Genomic DNA, 23,590 nt, shown 5'->3' on the forward strand with positions numbered 1-23,590 from the left:
CTTCTCCACATGACTGACACTTTGAGCCAAAGGGCAGGAGCTGCTCTACATTTTTTAGCCATTGCATTATGGCTTTAGAGCCTAGCAAATTTCAGAAGTTCTGTTCTGCATTTTAGGTTATTGGCCTGCAAGACAAGGGCAGGAGGGGTGAGAGAAAGAGAGGCCATGAATGGGAGCAGAACCACATCAACAACTAAAAATCACTAAAGAATAGAGCAGCCTGAAGGGAAAAGAAATTGGCAGAAAGGAAGAAAGTTAAAGCTCTGATGAGAATTTTATGATTGGTGAGGACAGTCTATAGTGTTATGGTTAAAGTGTCATGGTTAAAAACACAGATGCTGGCACCATACCGCTTCGGTTTCCTGTTCTCAGCTTACTAACTTTGCAACCGTGGGCAAGTTTATTAGCCTCCCTAGGCTTCAGGTTGTCTATCTAAAAATTGGGATAGTGATAGTACCTGCCTCATTGGGTTGCTGTAGAATTAAATAGGTTAATATAACATCAAGCATTTAGAATGAAGCCAGACCCAGAATAAGTGCTATATTCACCAGTTTACCAAATAAATTTATAAATTTTAATATTAAAGGGTGGCCTAGAGAAAAGAAAAATAGAAGAGGTGAAGGGAAGGATGCTGGGACAGTCGGGGCCTTTCACGCCCCACCCCACCCCTCGCGGCAGGCCCCGCCCCGGAAGGCCGGCGCGGAGCTCCCATCAGGACCCGGGGCTCGGCTGCACAAACCTGCCCCTCGGCCTCAGCGTCTTCGCGGCCTCTCTGGTCCTGCCTTTTCGGCTGTGGTGGGAAGCCCAAAAACATATATATTTATATATACTCGTGGCTCTGAGCGCCGAAACGCAGACAACACCTTTCCTTTCCGCGGTCTCCAAGGTAACGCGCAGCTCGCCCTTCTAGCCTCCGGGAGGCCCTTCTGTACAGCTACAAACCTTCAGAAGCTGGGTGGTCCAGCTTGAAAGTCACTGCTTACTAGTTTGGGAAAGTTTTGAGAACAGATTAGTTTGAATATTAAATTTATCTTCTTTAGTGTATGAAGGGAGAAAACAAAGGAAGAAAATGAAAGCACGAGATAGTATTACTTGAATGTAAGCTCCCCGCGGCAGAGATCTTGAACTGTTCTGTTCACTCATGTTTGCTTCTTTCTTAGAACAGTTGCTGAAGAAATACTTAAATGCTTTTTAATTTACTTAAATGTTAAATGAATTGAAATGGGTCTGAAAAAGCATTGGTGCAAAGCATCTTTAGTAATATCAGCATTTGTCACATATTTAAATGTTGTAAGTTTTTGGATTATGCAGAACCACAAGCATGCATTACAAGTAATGTATGCTGTATTTTTCAAATATTGTATTTCCAATATGTGGCATTTTCCTATATTTTCATTACATTATATTTCGGTAAATGATTAGCAGAAATTTGAATAGAAAATATGCAACATACGTTAAGTAATGAAGTTAAACACAAGAGATACATTTAATAGTTTGAGGAAGTACAAAATACTTTTTAGGTTGTTCTTTCCTACACTAGAATATGAACTTCCTAGCATAAATTTGGGATATTACCGTTTTAGACTGGGAAATGGCAGGAAAGTTATTTCAAAAAGAGAGCCAATATAAACAAAATAAAGTACATAAAAGCAAAGACAGAAAACAAACACTTGCTAAAGTTCTGAATTGAACTGGGAAAATAATCAGGATAATTGACAAGATTACTGGACAGAAAATGAAGAAGACCTGTGACAGCTGTTAAAGTCAAAAACAGAGACTAACCTTGAGAAATTCCCTGAGCAGACAAAACCAGTACAGTCATACAAACAAAGCTTAATTACTAACATTATCTGGGTCATTTCTTGCTTATGCTTCTGGAAATCATAAACAAACTTAAATTTCCCTATGGTTGATATGAGGTAACCACTAACCCATTCCTTATCATTTAGGAAAATTCTAACATAACCAATCACTGTGAATAAAGTCACTGCTTTCTTACTGCATAAGCTGCTTTATAACAATGTACCCCTAAGCCTCATTCTATTTTTTTTATTTGAGTGCTGTTGATTTGCACACCATCATTTTGGTGTGTTTTTTCATTATATTTTTCATTAAGGATAAGTCTCAAATCCATAAAATTTAGCACAAAGTAATAGTAATCCCTATGAAGTATTCTTGCCAAAAATATTGAACCTGTATATATTAAGTCAAGCCTTTCAAATTTAAAAGATATTTACTTTATACAAATAGAATGAAACTATTTGTGAAAAATTTGTAAAACACGTAAATTATACTATATAATGTTTGTAACTACCCACATATATTCTAAACTATATAAACATGCATGGGAATAATAACATCAGAATCAGGATAGTAGTTAACCTGAGAAGGAAGTGGGGAGGAATTGGGAAGGGATAGACAAGGAGATTAATTGCTTCTGTAATATTTAGATCTTAAGCTAGATGTTGAACATTCCTTACATTGTTCTTTTATATTCCTGAAATATTTGCTATTTTTTTTAAAAGCCCCAGGAAATGAATTTGGTAATTTCAACAGATGGCAGAGGAGCCATAGAATTACATAACCCCATTGAGGCTTCTATTTTTCCATCAAAGATCACGACCTTCAAATTGGGACTGGGAGGAAAAACATTAATATGAGGAAATTAAATTTCAGGATATATGAGGAGATAGTAAAAGAGTAACTACTTGTGCAAGTCTTCATATCCAGATAAAAATTGTTTCAAGGATCCTGAATTTCAGTTGCAAAATCACTTAAAGAATAGGTCACAGGGCCCCTAGAGGCCACTTTTAAGGCGTGGCTACTAATGCCAGTATTGGCAAATATCCAAATTTTCAAAAGGTTTCAAAAAAGGCGCACTGTGTAATTAACCGACTGAAAAGCTTGACATGGGTCCCTGGCAAAATTATCATTATTTTAGGACATTATGTATGAGTAATTTAACCAATAAAAAAATAGTGTACATAAACTGTATCTCAGTTGAGCTGGATTATTAAAGTGGTTTAACTAAGGGTCTGCTGTGGAAGTAAAATATCCTCCTATCAGCAAAGGTTATATAGCAAAGTCTCATAAGTGTACTCCATTGTATATGTGAATGGGATGTTATACTGTTAAGTATATTAGTATCAGAAAGAATATACCCTACTAAGCCTGGAGGGTAGGTGACCATGTATAGCATCTTTCCTGCAAGCCCCATGCTCAGTGTAGACTTAATTTAGTTCATAAGGAACTTTTTAATTTTTGAAAAAAAAGCATTCAGTAATTTTTGTGTTCTTAGTTAACATTTAAATAACTTTTTCATATATTTATGTCACAAAATTTCTTTCCATTCTAATCAAGGCATCCTTTCACGATAAAAACAGGTCAGTATGGTACCGTTTCTGCCTCCATGACCATTCTCCCCCCTGATAACCCTGCGCAAATTCCTGAAGGCTCTCAGGAGGAAGATGGCAGGTAGAGAATTTCTAGGGAACTCATCGACCACTGAGTTGAGGCGTCTCCTAGAAAGTTACCGGAAATTGTTATTGGAGACTAGGAAGTGTAGCAAGTCTAGATCTCCCTGTTTTCTCATTTCTTGGGGAGAGTATTGGTTGGAAGGTCTGCGGTCAGATCCCGCATGGGATGGGAATTAAACCAAGGGCTCTAACTCCGTAGCTTGGTGTGGGGCGGCGGGGGATATTTTCCCAGTCTGGGGCAAAATGCCTTTGAACTGAAATCAGTCAAATGGAGAAACAAAGTGGCAGAAACCAGTTTATTGCTTATAAGCAGTCATCCACTTCTGATCTCCCATGTCTCTTGCGACCAGGCTGCAGAAGAAGGGAGCCCACCCAACCTCTGTGGTCCAGATTCGCCCTGGCTCACCCTGGTAATTATCTATTGATATGGAGATGACTACTCTCCTCCCCTTGGAAACACTTATTGACATGGAGATGCACTAAGGCCAGGTGAGAGATTCTGGAAATACTGCAATTTTACCAGACCCAACAGTGGAGCAGATGGGAGGAGCCCGGCGCTGCCACCTTCTTACTACACCCACTCTCTGGGGCACCCGAGGTCGCTGGCAGAGAGAGAGAGAGCGGGGAAGGGGAATCCGCAGCAGGTTTCTACCCAAGACAGGGCTTTCCCTCCAGTTTCCCTAATTCCCTCCCGCTGTTACTCCCAGCAGCCCTTACCCATTCTATCTCATGTATTCTCTCCAGCATCCATCCATATGTTCATTGATTCATCCAATTCCTGAGTGCCTGCTAGTGCAGGCACTGTTTTAGATGCTGGGAATACAGCAGTGAACAAAATGGACAAAAGTCGCCACCCTCAAGAGCCTAGGATCCTACATTTTAGTGAGGAAGAAACCGACAATGAACAAACATAGTATGTAAGTAATGTATGCACCATGATGGGAATTGATAAAATGCTATATTTTAAAAAGGAAATATAAAACAAGGTAAGGTATATCAGAATTGGAAGGAGAAGGTAAGTTGCAATTTTATAAGGACCCTTAGAGTAGGTCTCCTTGGGAAGATGACATACAAGCAGACACTTGAAGGAGGCAAGATTATTCACTTTGTGGACAGCTTGAGGTAGCGGGAACAGCCAGTGCAAAGGCTCTAAGTTGAAAATGTGCCTAAGAAGGAAAAGAAAGATACATTCTCTATAACTCAACAGGATTGAACGAGGGGAAAAACAGTAGGAGAGCTAATAGGTAGACATGTCTGCCATTGTAGGGACTTGATCTTTTATTTTTATTTTTATTTTTTTAAATTTATTTTATTTTATTTTATTTTGTTATCATTAATCTACAATTACATGAAGAACATTATGTTTACTAGGCTCTCTCCTACCCCAAGTCTCCCCCACAAACCCCATTACGGTCACTGTACATCAGCATAGTAAGATGTTGTAGAATCACTACTTGTCTTCTCTGTGTTGCAAAGCCCTCCCCTTTCCCCCACCCTCCACATGATACCTGCTAATCATAATACCCCCTTTCTTCTTCCCTGCCCTTATCCCTCCCTACCCTCTCATTCTCCCCAGTCTCTTTCCCTTTGGTAAATGTTCGTCCCTTCTTGGGTTCAGTGATTCTGTTGCTGTTTTGGTCCTTCAGTTTTTCTTTTGTTCTTATACTCCACAGATGAGTGAAATAATTTGGTATTTGTCTTTCTCCGCTTGGCTTATTTCACTGAGCATAATACCCTCTAGCTCCATCCATGTTGTTGCAAATGGTAGGATTTTTTTTCTTCTTATGGCTGAATAATATTCCATTGTGTATATGTACCACATCTTCTTTATCCATTCATCTACTGATGGACACTTAGGTTGCTTTCATTTCATGGCTATTGTAAATAGTGCTGCAATAAACATAGGGGTGCATCTGTCTTTTTCAAACTGGAGTGCTGCATCCTTAGGGTAAATTCCTAGAAGTGGAATTCCTGGGTTAAATGGTAAGTCTATTTTGAGCATTTTGAGGAACCTCCATATTGCTTTCCACAGTGGTTGAACTAATTTACATTCCCACCAGCAGTGTAGGAGGGTTCCCCTTTCTCCACAACCTTGCCAACATTTGTTGTTGTGTGTCTTTTGGACGGCAGCCATCCTTACTGGTGTGAGGTGATATCCCATTGTGGTTTTAATTTGCATATCTCTGATAACTAGCGATGTGGAGCATCTTTTCATGTGTCTGTTAGCCATCTGAATTTCTTCTTTGGAGAACTGTCTGCTCGACTCCTCTGCCCATTTTTTAATTGGATTATTTGCTTTTTGTTTGTTGAGGTGCATGAGCTCTTTATAAATTTTGGATCTCAAGCCTTTATCGGATCTGTCATTTACGAATATATTCTCCCGTACTGTACGGTACCTTTTCGTCCTATTGATGGGGTCTCTTGCTGTACAGAAGCTTTTCAGCTTGATATAGTCCCACTTGTTCATTTTTGCTTTTGTTTTCCTTGCCTGGGGAGATATATTCATGAAGAAGTCACTCATGTTTATGTCCCAGAGATTTTTGCCTATGTTTTTTTCTAAGAGTTTTATGGTTTCATGACTTACATTCAGGTCTTTTATCCATTTTGAATTTACTTTTGTGTATGGGGTTAGACAGTGATCCAGTTTCATTCTCTTACATGTAGCTGTCCAGTTTTCTGAACACCAACTGTTGAAGAGGCTGTCATTTCCCTAATGTATGTCCATGGCTCCTTTATCGTACATTAATTGACCATATATGTTTAGGTTAATATCTGGACTCTCAATTCTGTTCCACTGGTCTGTGGCTCTGTTCTTGTGCCAGTACCAAATTGTCTTGATTACTGTGGCTTTGTAGTAGAGCTTGAAGTTGGGGAGTGAGATCCCCCCCACTTTATTCTTCTTTCTCAAGATTGCTTTGGCTATTTGGGGTTGTTGGTGTTTCCATATGAATTTTTGACCTATTTGTTCCAGTTCATTGAAGAATATTGTTGGTAATTTGATAGGGATTGCATCAAATCTGTGTATTGTTTTGGGCAGGATGGCCATTTTGAATTAATATTGTCAAGTTTGGGATGAGTTTCCATTTGTTAGTGTGCTCTTTAATTTCTCTTTAGAGTGTCTTGTAGTTTTCAGGGTATAGGTCTTTAACTTCCTTGGTTAGGTTTATTCCTAGGTATTTTATTCTTTTTGATGCAATTGTAAATGGAATTGTTTTCCTGATTTCTCTTTATATTGGCTCATTGTTAGTGTATAGGAAAGCCACAGATTTCTGTGTGTTAATTTTGTATCCTGCAACTTTACTGTATTCTGATATCAGTTCTAGTAGTTTTGGAGTGGAGTCTTTAGGGTTTTTTATGTACAATATCATGTCATCTGCAAATAGTGACAGTATAACTTCTTCTTTAACAACCTGGATTCCTTGTATTTCTTTGTTTTGTCTAATTGCTGTGGCTAGGACCTCCAGTACTATGTTAAATAACAGTAGGGAGAGTGGGCATCCCTGTCTTGTTCGCAAGCTCAGAGGAAAAGCTTTCAGCTTCTTACTGTCCAGTATGCTGTTGGCTGTGGGTTTATCTTATATGGCCTTTATTATGTTGAGGTACTTGCCCTCTATACCCATTTTGCGGAGAGTTTTCATCATGAATGGATGTTGAATTTTGTCGAATGCTTTTTCAGCATCTATGGAGATGATCATGTGGTTTTTGTCTTTCTTTTTTTTATGTGGTGGATGATGTTGATGGATTTTCGAATGTTGCACCATCCTTGCATACCTGGGATGAATCCTACTTGGTCGTGGTTTATGATTCTTTTCATATATTTTTGAATTCAGTTTGCTAATATTTTGTTGAGTATTTTTGCATCTACATTCATCAGGGATATTGGTCAGTGATTTTCTTTATTGATGGGGTGTTTGCCTGGTTTTGGTATTAGAGTGATGTTGGCTTCATAGAATGAGTTTGGGAGTATTCCCTCCTCTTCTATTTTTTGGAAAACTTTAAGGAGAATGGGTATTATATCTTCTCTGTATGTCTGATAAAATTTCGATGTAAATCCATCTGGCCCGGGTGTTTTTTTCTTGGGTAGTTTTTGACTGCCGCTTCAATTTCTTTGCTGGTAATTGGTTTGCTTAGATTTTGTGTTTCTTCCTTAGTCAGTTTTGGAAGGTTGTATTTTTCTAGGAAGTTGTCCATTTCTTCTAGGTTTTCCAGCTTCTTAGCATATAGGTTTTCATAGTAGTCTCTAATAATTCTTTGTATTTCTGTTGGGTCCATCGTGATGTTTCCATTCTCATTTCTGATTCTGTTGATGTGTGTTGATTCTCTTTTTTGCTTAAAAGTCTTGCTAGAGGCTTATCTATTTTGTTTATTTTCTCAAAGAACCAGCTCTTGGTTTCATTGATTTTTTCTATTGTTTTATTCCTCTCGATTTTGTTTATTTCTTTCTGATCTTTATTATGTCCCTCCTTCTACTGACTTTAGGCCACATTTGTTCTTCTTTTACCAATTTTGATAATTATGACATTAGATTATTCACTTGGGTTTGTCCTCCCTTCTTTAAATATGCCTGGGCTGCTATATACTTTCCTCTTAAGACTGCTTTCGCTGCATCCCACAGAAGTTGGGGCTTTGTGTTGTTGTTGTCATTTATTTCCATATATTGATGGATCTCCATTTTAATTTGGTCATTGATCCATTGACTATTTAGAAGTGTGTTGTTAAGCCTCCATGTGTTTGTGAGCCTTCTTGCTTTCTTGATACAATTTATTTCTAGTTTTATACCTTTGTGGTCTGAAAAGTTGGTTTGTAGGATTTCAATCTTTTTGAATTTACTGAGGCTCTTTTTGTGGTGTAGTATGTGGTCTATTCTAGAGAATGTTCCATGTGCACTTGAGAAGAATGTGTATCCTGTTGCTTTTGGGTGTAGAGTTCTATAGAAGTCTATTAGGTCCATCTTTTCTTGTGTGTTATTCAGTGCCTCTGTGTCCTTACTTATTTTCTGTCTGGTGGATCTGTCCTTTGGACTGATTGGTGTGTTGAAGTCTCCTAAAATGAATGCATTGCATTCTATTTCATCCTTTAGTTCTGTTAGTATTTGTTTCACATATGCTGGTGCTCCTGTGTTGGGTGCATATATATTTATAATGGTTATATCCTCTTGTTGGACTGAGCCCTTTATCATTATGTAATGTCCTTCTTTATCTCTTGTTACTTTCTTTGTTTTGAAGTCTATTTTGTCTGATACTAGTACTGCAACACCTGCTTTTTTCTCCCTATTGTTTGCATGAACTATCTTTTTCCATCCCTTGACGTTTAGTCTGTGCCTGTCATTGGGTTTGAGGTGAGTCTCCTCTAAGCAGCATATAGATGGGTCTTGTTTTTTTATCCATTCAGTGACTCTATGTCTTTTGATTGGTGCATTCAGTCCATTTACATTTACGGTGATTATCGATAGGTATGTATTTATTGCCATTTCAGGCTTTAGATTCGTGGTTACCAAAGGTTCCAGGTTACTTTCCTTACTATCTAAGAGTCTAACTTAACTCACTTAGTATACTGTTACAAACACAATCTAAAGGTTCTTTTCTATTTCTCCTCCTTTTTCTTCCTCCTTCATTCTTTATATATTAAGTATCAAATTCTGTAATTTTTGTCTTTCCCTTGATTGACTTTGGGGATAGTCAATTTAATTTTGCACTTGCCTCACAATCAGCTGCTCCACCCTCCCTACCGTGGTTTTTCTACCTCTGGTGACAGCTGTCCACCCCTAGGAACACTTCCATCTCTAGCAGTCCCTCCAAAGTAGACTGCAAAGATGGTTTGTGGGAGGTAAACTCTTTTAGCTTTTGCTTACCTGGAAATTGTTTAATCTCTCCTTCAAATTTAAATGATAATCTTGCTGGATAAAGTAATCTTGGTTCCAGGCCCTTCTGCTTCATGGCATTTAGTACATCATGCCACTCCCTTCTGGCCTGTAAGGTTTCTGCTGAGAAGTCTGATGTTAGTCTGGTGGGCTTTCCTTTCTATGTGATCTTATTTCTGCCTCTGGCTGCTTTTAACAGTCTGTCCTTATCCTTGATATTTCCCATTTTAATTACTATGTGTGTTGGTGTTGTCTTCCTTGGGTCCCTTGTGTTGGGGGATCTGTGGATCTCCATGGCCTGACAGACTATGTCCTTACCCAGATTGGGGAAGTTTTCAGCAACTACCTCCTCAAAGACACTTTCTATCCCTTTCTCTCTCTTCTTCTTCTTCTGGTATCCCTATGATGCAAATATTGTACTGCTTGGATTGGTCACACAGTTCTCTCAATATTCTTTCATTTTTAGAGATCCTTTTTTCTCTCTGTGCCTCAGCTTCTTTGTATTCCTCTTCTCTAGTTTCTATTTCATTTATTGTCTCCTCCACCGTACCCAACCTGCTTTTAATACCCTCCATCGTGTTCTTTAATGATTGGATCTCTGACCTGAATTTATTCCTGAGTTCTTGGATGTCTTTCTGTACCTCCATTAGGATGTTGATTATTTTATTTTGAACCCCCTTTCAGGAAAAGTCACGAGGTCCATATCATTTAAATCTTTCTCGGGTGTTGTATTAACAGTTTTACTCTGGACAAGGTTCCTTTGGTGTTTCATGTTTGTATATGGCGCCCTCTAGTGTCCAGAAACTCTATTCTGGAGCTGCTGAGCCCCTGAACCAATGTCGCGCGTCGCAGGGGAGTGGTACTGGTTCCTGGGGGTAGGAAAGAACTGTTCCCCGCCTCCTGGCTGCTGTGCCTGTCTCCACTGCCTGAGCCAGTGGGCCGGTCACACAGGTGTAAGTTTTTGTCCCAGAGCAGCCAGATATGGATCCCTGCTTTCCACAAGCAGCCAGAATCCCAGTCTCCCTAGGAACTCTGCCTCTATTAACTTTCCAACCCAGTAGTCATGCGAGTCTCATGAAAGCACCATGAAATGTAGGTTTGTGTTCCCAGAGCAGATCTCCAGAGCTAGGTATTCAGCAGTCCCATGCCTTCCACTCCCTCCCTGCTCTGTTTGTCTTCCTCCCGCTGGTGAGCTGGGTTGGGGGAGGGGCTCGGGTCCCACAGAGCCACAGCTCTGGTATGTTACCCCGTTCGCTGATGTGTGTTCTTTTCTCCAGGTGTGTGCAGTTTGATGCCGTCCTCTTTCCTGTTGCTCTCTCAGGATTATTTGCGCCAATTAAATTTTCTAATTGTATCCAGTTTTAGGAGGAAGCCTCTGTCTCTCCTCTCAAGTGGCCATCTTTAATCTCAAAATCTTGGTCTTTTATTTTGAATAAGTACAAGAGGTGGCTAGAAATAATAGGCACATTTATAGAGCATGGAATGCCACTATGTGTTTTGAGTAAGATGGAGCTAGTGGAGGGGTTACAAACAGATAAATGAAGTAATCCAAGTTTTAAATGGACCACTCTTCCTGTTGTATTAAGAAGAGACAGACAGGCAAGTATAGAAACGGAGAACAGTTAGAAGGCTACTGTAATAATGGTGTACAAGGCAGAGTACTAGCAGTGGAAGTTCTATTCTGGATATGTTAACATTTTCAATTCGTCTTCCTTTGCTCCCTTATCTCCCATAGATCCTCAGTGAGTCCTCAGATCCTCAGTGATTCCTTCTTTTGCTGGGGTCACATACCTCTTTTCTCTTCCTTTTATGAAATTGCAGGAAAACAAGTTGTGAGATCACAACTAGCTTAATGCTGCTGCTGAACCCAAATCCAAGGCAGTGTTTGACACTTCGAGCCAAATAGCAGCTGTCCCATGGGTCAGGAAGGACCCTTTGCCTGGCACCAAGACTTGTAGGCCCCAGAGGAGGCTGGCATTCACCAGAGCCACTTTAAAACTTGTCTGAGCAAAGCCAGAACTGACTTTGGGAGCTGAATCCAACCATCAGGGAAGAAATCTGCACAGTGGTGTAAGACTGTAAAAGACAGCTGGGTAAAAAAGATGCAGCAGGTAAGAAAAGGAAGGTCTGCAGTATATCATAAAGAAGAAGCAGTGAGTCCAGGAAAGGAGGAAAGTAGTGGGAGTGGTGATGGGCCTGAATAGATCTTGTGGAGGTTTTCTCCTTCCAAATACAATTTTTCTGGATGGCTTGATGATCATTAAGTTATAGGGAGTAATTGGGTGTCATTCCTGTATTTCATAAGGCATATCAGGGAATGAGTCCCTGATTTTCTGTACCCTCATTTTATTTCTGGGAGTCAATTTCCATGGACAAAACTTTGTAGTTGGTTGTAGCTTCCCATATATTTTCCTCCCCTCCAAAACGTCTGCAGATTTGTTCTGTACCTTGCAATAATAGGTCATGGTGTCAGATGAAAATCCAGGATCACCAAGTCAGCTGCTTTGGACCCCTGATACCAAACTCTTGCAGGAAAGAGGTAAGGTGCACAGGGTATTGTGGCAGGAGTCATGGCAGCTGAAAATAGAGCAGGGACACCGAATGTGTGGGAGATGCTTCTTGAGGCCTGTAAATCTGCTCATTATTGAGCATTTATAGAAACTATTTCTATACTAGGCTTGGGTCAATATTGAGAGGAACTAAATTATTCAGTTTCTGCCCTTATCTTAAATGTCAAATTTGGAAAAATGATCAGAGATTCATAAGAAAAGAGTCTACAAAGCAATTTATCAAAGAAATTGAATGCATTCTATCCTTTATGTACAACTTGATATATATGATATATAGCTTACATATGTGTACATATTTACACACTAAAACTTGTGTTATAATTCAGTAACTCCTACCCAATCAGTTTTACCAACATGTAAAATTTGAGTGAGAGGGAGAAATGGGGGAGTTATTTAATGGGTAAAGAGTTTCAGTTTTGCAAGATGAGAAAGTTCTAGAGATTATATGACATTGTGAATATTTTTAACACTATAGAACTATATACTTAAAAATGGTAAGATAGTTAGTTTTATGTTTTGTGTTTTTTGCCACAATTTTAAAAATTGTTAATATAGAGAACACTTTAGAAAAAAAAGAAACACTGTGAGTTGACAAAACTTTCCCAATTTGTGAAGAAGATATGATAAAAATTCAACTGGGATGTATCTGGAGGAAAGTTTGGGTTAAATAGGGGTATGTTTTATCAAAATTCATCCAATGATACATTTAAGACTTTAACATTTTACTGTATGAAATTCTACCTCAAAAATAAGAATGTAAACAAATATTGATTGCTAGTTAATGATAAGTGTGATAAAGTGTTTAGGAGTGAAGGATGCTGATTTATTTAACTTTGAAATACAACAAAAAATAAAGTAGATTAATGACAGAGACAGTGATAGCTACGTGGACAGATAAGTTATAAAGCAAATATTGCAAAATTTTCATTGTAGAATATAAATGGCAAGTATTTAGATGTTTACTATGCAGTTCTTTCAACTTATCTGTATATTTGAAAATGTTCATAATAATGGTGCTGATTTTAAAAAATTGGGAAGTTTCAGTTTGTTGATGTTATAAAGAACTGTTACTTAGTGTTTCAGAGCAGAACTTGTTTCTGCTGTGAGCTCTGTGCAGTCCAGGCATGTTTGGGACTTTTTGAGACAGAGTTATAAAGTAACTTGGGCTTTTAGAGTGAGACAGTGGAAAAACTGAGTAGAATCCAAGGTGACTGAAATGCAGCCCTGGTCTTGGTCAAAAGCTAAGAGTAGTTTCAATTGAAGCAGACTTCTTTGGAAATTTGTGAAGGAAGAAGCCAGTTTGTGCCTACATTGACATTTTAGTAAAATTGGGGTGATAGCTTTGGGGGCCTGAGGCCAACAAGTGATCCTAGAGTGACTGACCCCACTGGTATCTTTAGATTAGAAATTGTTCAGACTTGAGGATGCTGATTAACTATCAAGAAAGATGAGTCACTGTAAACATTGAAGTTGCAGAAAGGTTGAGCTGGCTTGCAAGGAATAAGATAGGGACCCATTAATTAGTAATGTGAAACTTTACATCTCACCCAATCCATATGGTTCATACTTAGATACTTGGACACTCTGAGAAACTTTCTTTTGCATTTTAATAGACTGTGTGTGCTATACTACAGTGTTATGGGGAGGATGACTTAGTACTAGGGAACCAGAAGGAAAAAGACTCAAAATCACAGGAGGAAAGTGCTTCTTCTCTAATAACAAGGAAAAAAATTTTTCCAGTAAACTAACTGGAGGTAGACCATTAAGTTGCCTAAAGGAATAAGCTTTGGAGATCCCTGTCCTTGGAGATTTCTGTTCCACACCCACCCCTCCTTTCATTTCCCCCTACCACCTTCTCAGGTCTTTCTGGAGGAAGTTACTTCAACATTAAAATACAGAAAAAAGGGTTATCAAAACTAAGAGTCAGTGATTTGGGCCTTTTGGGGTAGAGATCATTCTAGGATGAAAACAGACCAAAGGAAAATATATGTAGGTGAGAAAGAAGGGTGTACTTCCAGTTGCCGTCCCAAGGCCTGATGCCCAAAACTGGAAACCCTGACTAAAGAAATACTAAAGAGGATATTGTAAGACAGTAGACTTCATCTCTAGGTTAGAGCCTGAGAAACTTCTGCATTTGTGGAAAAGATGATGAAAGTAGAAGATGTCATTAGTACTATGCTAAAATGAGTCTTGGCTTATTTCTCTTCTCTCAGATCAACAAACTCAGTATCCTACCTTTGCCAAAGATGGAAGCCAAGGAAACCTGCCAGGAGCAAATATCACACTGATGAGCCAGGCCCAAGTGAGCTGAGGTCCCCTCCATACTACCTGAAAATAGAGCACTACCTCCTGAAAATGGCCTTACTTTCACTACATTCTCTAGCTATGCAACTTTCAAATCCAGGTGCTCATAAGGAACATTTTGTAGGATGAAACCATTTGTGGATTGTTTCCTCTTCCATTATTTTTCGCTATTGAAAGCCTGTGCTTTCTTTCATCTCATCCCCAAATACGCACCAAACAGTAACTGCCTTTCATTTATGTAAACCTTTTCTCTACAAATTCCTTTCTTTTTCCTCTGTTTCCTGAGGGAACTATGGGGTTTTCTCCAGGACAGCAGGAACATACTGTTTCAGGAGTCAGTGACATTTGAGGATGTAGCTGTGAACTTCAGTAATGGGGAGTGGCAGTGTCTGACCCATGCTCAAAGACACGTCTATAAAGATGTGATTTTGGAAAATTATGGGAACATGATATCACTTGGAAAGGACTTTCCCTGTACTTGGCTTTCTGTACTTTCTCCTTTGGTTTTTCTTTTAATTTCTTTATTAATGTATGTGGGGTCTCACAATGAAAGTTGGAGCCCTCCATCTTCATCATCAGGATCTTCACCCAAAATTAAGAGTTTTGAGTTGCCTGTTACATAGCAAGGTAATTTTCTAGGTAACCTTGTTGCTGTTTTCTAATCCTTTGGAATGAGACTCCACCTGGGTAGAAAGAGACACCTAGCTATGCTTTGGTTATGTAACTATACTCCTATTATGTTAATGTGTGTGCGCAATTTAAGTAGTAGCTTAAAACCTATACATGCTGAAGTTACTCTACAAGAAGATATGTCAAAGAAATAATCAATCTTCCCATGTTTTCTTCCGCCTGCTACTTCTATAGCTTTTCTTCTTCCTTCCTAATTACAACCCTTAAATAGAATTCATGCCTCATATCAAATTTACCGAGTATCATAATTCTTCCAAGTGGTAAAGATACCTCAAGACAAATGCTGGGCATAGAAGCTACAGGGCATAAATATGCAAAGAAGTAAAAAGCTAACCATTTCAAACAATAAGGCTTCTCTCTCACTTACCAACTTTACATTTCCCTGTATGGCCCCAGAAGATGACTGGTTAGCCAGAGACGGGTAAGATTCCTCAAGGGAGGAACAACCTAAGACAGGCACAGTCACAGCGGGGTCATCAGGTGAGAAATTGGGGATCAACAGAGGTGAGGCTTAGAACCTCACCCCCCCTGTTCTGAGAAAAATCTTCTGCATACGTGGATGTTTTCTTGCCCTTGTCTAGCTTGGATTAACACATAGTCTACAGGCACACACCTGATCATCTACATTTGCTCTCTTACAACAATAAACTATGTTTTCTACCTTTATCTTGTATCTACCTACTACTTCAGCATTTTATTAAAAATAATAATAATAAACAGAGAAATGTGGTATCCACATATAAATCAAGTATAAAAATCAAATGAGTATTCATATTTGAACTGACTGTTTATAGTTCATAATGCATGAGCAAAACCGAAAGTTTCTGTGATGATTGCCCTTGTACTATTCACCATGTAACTTATTCACTATGTAAGAATTTGTTCTCCATGTAAGAACTTGTTTGTTATGCCTCAGAAGATTGGGGACTGACGAAAATTAGGCTTGGGGTGGATTAATGATTGTGCATTGAGCATTGACTCCCCTATACAGAATTTTATTGTTGTTAACAACCATTTGATCAATAAATATGAGAGATGCCCTCACAAAAAAAAAAAAAAGAAAAAAGAAAAAAGAAAAACACACCTAGCTTCTATTCTCCCTGGATTCTTGCCTTCTCAGCCCTTTCTTTTTCCAGTGAATGCTCAATGTTCAGCTTCTAGTCATGAACTCCTTGTCCCAAAACAGATAGCCTCCCTATTAAGACTCCCATCCTCCTAAAAAGAACAGAAAAGTACCACCAAATTACTATTTCTCAGAATCTCCTCTATCCTTCTAAGTATGACTTCTGAGAAAAATCCCTAAACATATTTGTTTACATGTTACCAGACCTTTGAACTAACCCTTTTCTCTACCCAAATGGACAGTCCTTTCCTATTTCCTTATGCAAACAGAATGGTAAAGGCCAAGTGTTAGGACAGTTGTAATATTGCTCTACACAGTCTTATTCCTTCTCTACAACCAGGATTTCCATATCCTAAGCCTATTTTGATCTTCCATCTGGAGCGAGGTACAGAGCCCTGTGTGCAAGATCTACAGGACAGGGAGTTCCTGAGCTACTCCTACCCAGGTGAGCAATAGAGAAATTTTCAGTCCCCTCCTGTCTACCATGTGACAAAATGGTTATAGAATGTTCCTAGTAGTGGATCATCCATCCTGAAGGGCCCAGAAGAAAATCGCGTAGGAAACCTTAGGGAAGAAGATATAATAAATTATTTGGACAACCATTTTGTCATTATCTGATAGGTTCTTGGCAACCTATCTAATAGGCTTTATGTAATTTGGTCCTAAAAAAAAAGCTCCGAGAATTGATCTCCCCTCTGTGTGTCAGTTACTCTATTGTTCAGAAAGTACTCCATTGCTTTTCTGCTTCTGATTTTTTTCCCCAAGACCTTCCCCATTTGGAGTCCTTCGCCTTTGACCCTTGACTTTCTCTATTCTCCCTTATTGTGAAGTAAGGTCCTGTAGATAAAAGGAAAGTATGACCAGGATATTGCCCGGACTTAACATCACTCATTGTGTACATAGAGATCCTGTTTGCATATATGTGGACAGCAACATCTTTACCAGGAACAGAGCAGCTGGTCAGTCATGGGAGTACCAGTGGAGAGGAAGGATGGAAAGGAAACACCCATTCTCTCCTCTCCTCAGTTCCTGGTGCATAATTGGTTGGATGTCTACAAGTCTCCACAGAGACCTGCCCGCAGAGTTCCTCCTGGTGCTGGGGCCAGGGAAAGGTGGGGAATGGGAGAGAGTGGAGGAGAGCACTAGGAATGGAGTTGCAGGGAGCTTAAGGGGGTGGAGAAAGGAAGCAGCAGGAGGGAAGCCGTGGAGCTCCAGTGCTAGGAAGGGAGAGGATTGAGTCCCATGCTGGGTAACAGCAGGAGGGAGCAGCAATGGAGCCAGGAGAGACTGAACTGTCTGTGCTACTTGTACATAGCTGGGTGACTGCCATGAAAATAAATGTGGTATGAGGTCCTTTTAAACGCCCCTCGACCCTTCCATTTGCTCTTGTCTTTATTCAGTCCCACTGAATTCATAGTGAACTGCCTCCTCCCAGAGCAACAGTTCTTCTCTAGGCTTCAGCTCTCAGCCCTAATGTATATGCCTTCCACATTGATTTTGCTAGTTTTTACCTCTTTCCTGGGCAGCAGCCTCATGTTTCTAACTCCTGGTTTCTATTTGGATATCCTATTGTCATCTAGAAAGTGGCATATTGAAAATCAAACTCATCTCTCCCCACAAGGCTGTCCTTCATTAGGCTTTCCCTATTTCTGTATCTGGTTCTACTTCTTTTTCTCTTTGCCTTTCCATTCTTCCTGACCCTCTTACCCAGTTGGTCATAAATTATTGCCAGTTCTTCACTCAACCTATTTTCTGTATTTTTACTTCAAAAAAAAGTCCTTTGTTTATAGACCAACTCCAGCTACCCTGTCACAATACCTACTCTTCTTTCCTCCCTTCCTTCCATCCAACAAATATTTATTGAGCAATTATTATATACCAGGCACTATACAAGTTACTAGACATATAAAGCAAATAAGATATGGGCCCTGCCCTCCAGAAGTTTATTGTCTATTGGGGAAGGCAGATAAATAAATAAGTGACTATATGGTACAGTACGGTGAGAGTTACAGAGATGCATAGAGATATCTACATATGTATGTACCTGGTATATGCATATAGAAGATACATGTTTCTCTTCTATAGAAGAGAAACATACTAACCTGACCTGGGGACCAAAAGACTGCAGAAGGGATGGCAACTGAATTAAGTGGAATAAGTGAGATCATTTAGTTGAAGGAAGAGAGAGGCATTCTAGGCAGAGGGAATAACATGTAAGAAACTTTTGAGGTGTAAAAGAATATAAACTCCAAATAGTTCAGTGTGACCAGAGCAAAGGACTTCGGGTAGCCAGTGGGCAAAATATAGGAGCAGTAGACAGGAGCAAGGTCATGATTTGAAGGAGCTTTTGATAAACAAACTACAGACCTTGAACTTTATTCTTATAATAATAGCTAATGTTGATTAAGTACTTAGATCAAGTGCTGGAAAGTGCTTTACATACATTAACTCATTTAATCAACATGGGTGGTCTAGGTCTCGTTTTATAGATAAGCAAATGAGGCACAGAGAAAGTAAAGTCATCCTCCCAACAGCTATCAGGTGTCAGAGCTAGTATTTGAACCCAGACCTACTCCAGAGCTGGGGCTCTTGACTATATGTTTTACTTCCTTTCTGTATGGTTAGCTATGGAGTGCCATGGAAATATTTTAAGTTAAGGGGGGACATGATTAGATTCAATATTTAAAATTATCTGGAAGCAGTATAGAGGAAGGATTAGAGGGGAGCCAGCCTAAAGTACATTTGGAGAGATTTGAAGTTAGCTAGTGAAAATGCAGCAGCAGTAGAAATAGAGAGGAATGAGAAGATTGATTTGGATTCTTTGGCAGCAGTAGAAGTTAACTCAAACCTAGCTTAAGCAAAAGAGCAAGATTTACTTGTTATTTAAGGTGTGTGGAACCTAAGGGCAGGAATACATCAGGCTTAAGAAGGGACTGGAATGCCATTAGGCCCCTCTCTCCAGCTGTCTGTGCTCCTCTGTATGTCAGCTTCGTTCGTTCTTGGCAGATTGACCTCTGCTTCTCAGTCCAGATGGAAGAACATTCCCTCCCCTGTATGATATACTATCCCACCACCACTCATTCTCAAATTTAAGTATTAAATACCTAGCTATCTTCAGAGCCTGGCCTTATCTGCGCTCATGTCATGAGTCCAAAGTCCAAGAAGAGAAACTGGCTTGGTTGGATCAGGTGTTGGTTGGATGGACAGTCACAAGGCAGAAATGGCTCACGAGGGCCCACTCTTGGGAGCAAAGCAGACATATCCCTAAAAAGGGACTGCACTGGTATTTCAGGATCCCCCCTGCAGCCTGCCTCGCAGAATTGGTAAAATGTTTGCTAGGAAATAAAGGGGAGGGAGGAGTTGAAGATGATTTTCTGTTTCCTGTCTTAGGTGACTAGTGTATGAAGTTGCCATTCACTAACCTAGGAGATTCTAGAATATAGATTCATAAGGATTTTTATAAAGTTTGTTGACTTAAATATCTTAGTACTTTGCATTATTTCAGTCTATCCCAACCTTTGCCCATACATTAGCAAATTTTTCAGCCTGGAAAAGTCATTTACTCCTCAGACAGTTTAACATTGTTTCATATTTCCCATCTCACTTATTTTTTTCTTCTGAATAACTGACATTTTTTTTTGTTTAAGTACAGCTGACAAGACATGGCCTGAGAATGAGAAAGCAATTTCAGTACAAGAGATTTTTGAAAACAGAGAAGTCTGCTAGATGAAACAGAAAACTCTCCTAAAAGTTGTCTCCCAGGCTCTGAAGGTTAGGGAGATTCATGTACAGGATATCAAATTAGAGAATTAGTGGGAAATGCCTGTGAGGGAGGAAGTGAGAGAAGAGAAAGAAGGCTCTGAGAAAATGACCTTCAAGAAAGGAAAGAACCAGAAGGTACTTAGAAAAAGCTCCAATCCAAACTCAAAACGTATTCCATACAATAGAGTTCATACAGAACAGAGACTCCAGGAATGTACCAAATGTGGCAAAAACTTCAGTTGGCATTCTGACCTAATTCTCCATGAGCAAATTCATTCTGGTGAGAAACCCTGTGTGTGTAATGAGTGCGGCAAAGCATTCAAGACCAAAAGTCAGCTTTCTATGCACCAGATATTACACACAGGGGAGAAACCCTTTAATTGTGCCCAGTGTACAAAGGCCTTCAGTAGTAGATCAGCTCTTTGCCAACATAAAAAAAACCACAGTGGGGAGAAAACTCACAAGTGCAGTGACTGTGGGAAGATCTTAAAGACCAGGAACCGTCTCAGTCTGCATCAGGTAATCCACACTGGGGAGAAGCCCTATGAATGTGAGGAGTGTGGGAAGGCCTTCCAGTTTAAGCATTCCCTTTCCATCCATGGCAGAATCCACACTGGGGAGAAGCCTTATGAATGTGAGGAGTGTGGGAAGGCCTTCAGCAGAAGTTCAGACCTCACCAAGCACACCAGAATCCACACTGGAGAGAGACCTTATGGGTGCAGTGAGTGTGGGAAGGCCTTCAGCTGGAGCTCAGATTTAGGCAAACACAAAAGAACCCATGGTCAGGAGAAACAGTATGGGTGCCCTCAGTGTGAAAAAGCCTTCCACAGCAAGGCAGAGCTCACCAAACACAGAAGAATCCACACTGAAGAGAAGTCTTACAAGTGTAAAGAGTGTAGGAAAGCCTTTCATCACAACTGTAAACGTCGGGCTCATGAACATGAACACACTGGGAAGAAGCCCTATCAATGTGGGGGTTGTGGGAAAACTTTCCAGGATCAACACTGCCTTACCATCCACCAAAGAATCCACACTGGAGAGAAACCTTATAAATGTTCAGAGTGTAGTAGAGCTTTCAGAGGGAAGTCAAACTTGACAAGTCATCAAAGAATCCACACTGGAGAGAAACCTTAGAAATGTGAGGTATGTGGAAAGGCCTTTCATCATAGTTCAGTCCTAAGGCAGCACAGAATAATCCACACACTGGTGAGAAGCTATATACCTGCAATGAGTGTGGCACATCTTTCTGCCAGTGCTCAGCTCTAATTGGACATAAGCGAGTTCACACTGGGAAGAAACCATATGAATGTGAGGAGTGTGGAAAAACTTTCAGAGTGAGCTCAAATCTTAATGGACATAAGAAAAGAAAACATAAGAGTGTGGGGAACCCACAAACTTGATGAAAGTGGGAAATCTCTCTGTCCATTAACTGTTCCTCAGACCTTTCCAGTCAATATGTTGACCACCAACAACTGAGAATAATAATTCTGGTGTTTACATTTTCCCACTTCTCCTTATACTTCTTAGACTGTCCTTGTGTCCTGAATTGGTTCTTGATTTCCTGACCCCTAATTGTGTGATCCCCAAAGCCTCTGTCCTTGAACTTCCTATTCAGTGTTTCTTCAGTAAGCATGTTCACTTACTGGGCTTTGTCTATCAATAATAATAATATTAAATACTTATTAATGCTTGTTACTTAACAGTATTCTAAGGGCTTTACAATTTTAATTCAGTTACTTCATATAACATCCCTATGGGATTAGAAAATTGAGGTGCAGAAAGATTAAGAAAACAGCTCAGGATCATTCAGTAAATTCTGTACAAATGCCCAGATTTACCTAGGCATTTTCCATATTCCTATACCACATCTCTTTGATATGAAGTTCTACCTTAGTTCAGCATGGCTCATGTTTTAATAGATAAACGTTGATCATTTTCAGCGAGGTTTTTTTTTTGTTCTGTTTCAACTCAAAGCCTGAATGGTACTTCTTCATACAGAATCAGGATTGCTCAGATTGGCGTGCAACAGGAGTCAGGGCAGGAGCAGATTTAAACGTAAAAGAAAAGTAGAAGCTGCCCAGTTAACAGTTTACATGTAGAAAGCATGAAGCCTGCCCCACTTAATTGTAAATACACCAAAACATCTTCAGTGCTGATTTCTTAAATATTTGCTATATCTATATGATAAATGAAAGGCTCTTTCAAATGGATTAGGAATTTCTCAACCATTGTGGAAAGCAATATGGAGGCCCTCAAAAAACTAAAAATAGAAATACCATTTGACCCAGGAATCCCACTCCTTGGAATTTACCAAAAGAATACAAGTACTCAGATTCAAAAAGACATACGCACTCCTATATTTATTACAGCACCATTTACAATAGCCAAGATATGGAAGCAACCTAAGTGTACATAAGTAGACGAATGGATAAAGAAGTAGTGGTACATATACACAATGGAATACTATTTGACCATAAGAAAGAAACAAATCCTACTATTTGCAACAACATGGATGGAGCTGGAGCATATGCTCAGTGAAATAAGCCAGGCAGAGAAAGACAAGTGCCAAATGATTTCCCTCATTTGTGGAGTATAACAACAAAACTAAACTAAAGAAATGAAACAGCAGTAGACTCACAGACTCCAAGAAGGGACTAGCGGTTACCAAAGGGGAGTGGTGTGGGAGGGTGGGTGGGGAGGGAGGGAGAAGGGGATTGAGGGTTATTATATTTAATACATGTATGGGGGATCACGGGAAAGACAGTGTAGTACAGAGAAGGCAAATACTGAATCTGTGGCATCTTATTACACTGATGGACAGTGACTGCAATGGGGTATGGGTGGAGACGATGATAATGGGTAAATGTAGTAACCACTTTGTTTTTTCACGTGAATCCTTCATAAGAGTGCATCCATACCTTAATAAATAAATAAATATATTGGGAATTTATATATTTTCAAGTCTTTCAGAGTCTCTTAACATCCATATTTTCTCTTTCAACTGTTCCAAGACCTTACTCCAGACAGAATTAAATATCCAAATACAATAAGGGTGCTAAAATAGACATTGAAAGTCCTAGAAGAAGATGTAAATAGGGCAACTTAATTAACATAATGACCATAATTGAGAATTACATTTACTTTATGGAAAGAGATGAGCAGTGGGTTACCCAACTGTGGGGTAAATGACAGAATTTCCAGAATCTCCCCCTTGGCCTTAGTCCATTTACATATCAATAGGTGTTTACCACTGCAGCCTCCTTGGCAAGGGGTGGAGAGAAAACCACCATTCTCTCCTCCCCTCTGTTCCTGGCATGTAATTGGTCTGGTGCCTGCCAGTCACCAGGGACCCACCCACAGAGTTCCTCCCAGAAAGGGTCAGGCTGGGGAAGTAGGAAGCGCTCCCAGGCTGCAGAGTGCCCAGTGTGGATGAAGGAGAAGGTGATGCCAAGCCTGGCTAATGACTGTATGTGGAAAGTTGTGGTTCCTATGGCCAGGATCCTCACTGAACCTATACCACTTGATGATATACCTGGCCTGTTGCTAGGCTACTGCTTCCACACCCTAGGCAATAAGTTATTATTGACTGAGTCACTATATAAAGAGCTCAGCGCAGTGCTCTGACACTAGTGCTCAACCTGTCGCCAGGAGAACAAGCCAGGTAATAAACCCTTTCAGCCCGAGAATATTCTACTGTCATTTCTTTGGTCACATTGAATCCATAATGCAAGATGGCTAAAACCCATGTGCAAGATGATTGCATATAGTAGGCAGGGTTCATTGTTTACCAGGAAAAACACAGGCT

At 39.8% G+C, this 23,590-nt stretch overlaps 1 protein-coding gene across 2 annotated transcripts; it reads left to right on the forward strand.

Moving 5' to 3' along the window:
* Positions 1 to 738: 738 nt before the first annotated feature.
* ZNF311 (zinc finger protein 311) lies at positions 739 to 22,448 on the forward strand. 2 transcript variants are annotated; one of them, XM_057494071.1, is made up of 7 exons: positions 739 to 886; positions 3,827 to 3,965; positions 11,158 to 11,447; positions 11,797 to 11,875; positions 14,120 to 14,208; positions 16,364 to 16,468; positions 19,676 to 22,448. In XM_057494071.1, exon 7 carries the CDS (start codon positions 19,843 to 19,845, stop codon positions 20,917 to 20,919), a length of 1,077 nt encoding a protein of 358 aa, XP_057350054.1. In that variant the 5' UTR covers positions 739 to 886; positions 3,827 to 3,965; positions 11,158 to 11,447; positions 11,797 to 11,875; positions 14,120 to 14,208; positions 16,364 to 16,468; positions 19,676 to 19,842; the 3' UTR covers positions 20,920 to 22,448. The 2 variants fall into 2 exon arrangements, with proteins under 2 accessions (XP_057350054.1, XP_057350055.1); XM_057494072.1 differs by lacking the exons at positions 11,158 to 11,447; positions 11,797 to 11,875; positions 14,120 to 14,208.
* Positions 22,449 to 23,590: the final 1,142 nt, after the last annotated feature.

The sequence above is a fragment of the Manis pentadactyla genome, chromosome 16 (genome assembly GCF_030020395.1).
Source record: "Manis pentadactyla isolate mManPen7 chromosome 16, mManPen7.hap1, whole genome shotgun sequence".
Classification (NCBI taxonomy): Eukaryota; Metazoa; Chordata; class Mammalia; order Pholidota; family Manidae; genus Manis; species Manis pentadactyla.

Coding starts and splice junctions, on each gene's coding strand:
- ZNF311 (XM_057494071.1), top strand. CDS start 19,843: ATGCCTGTGAGGGAGGAAGTGAGAGAAGAGAAAGAAGGCTCTGAGAAA.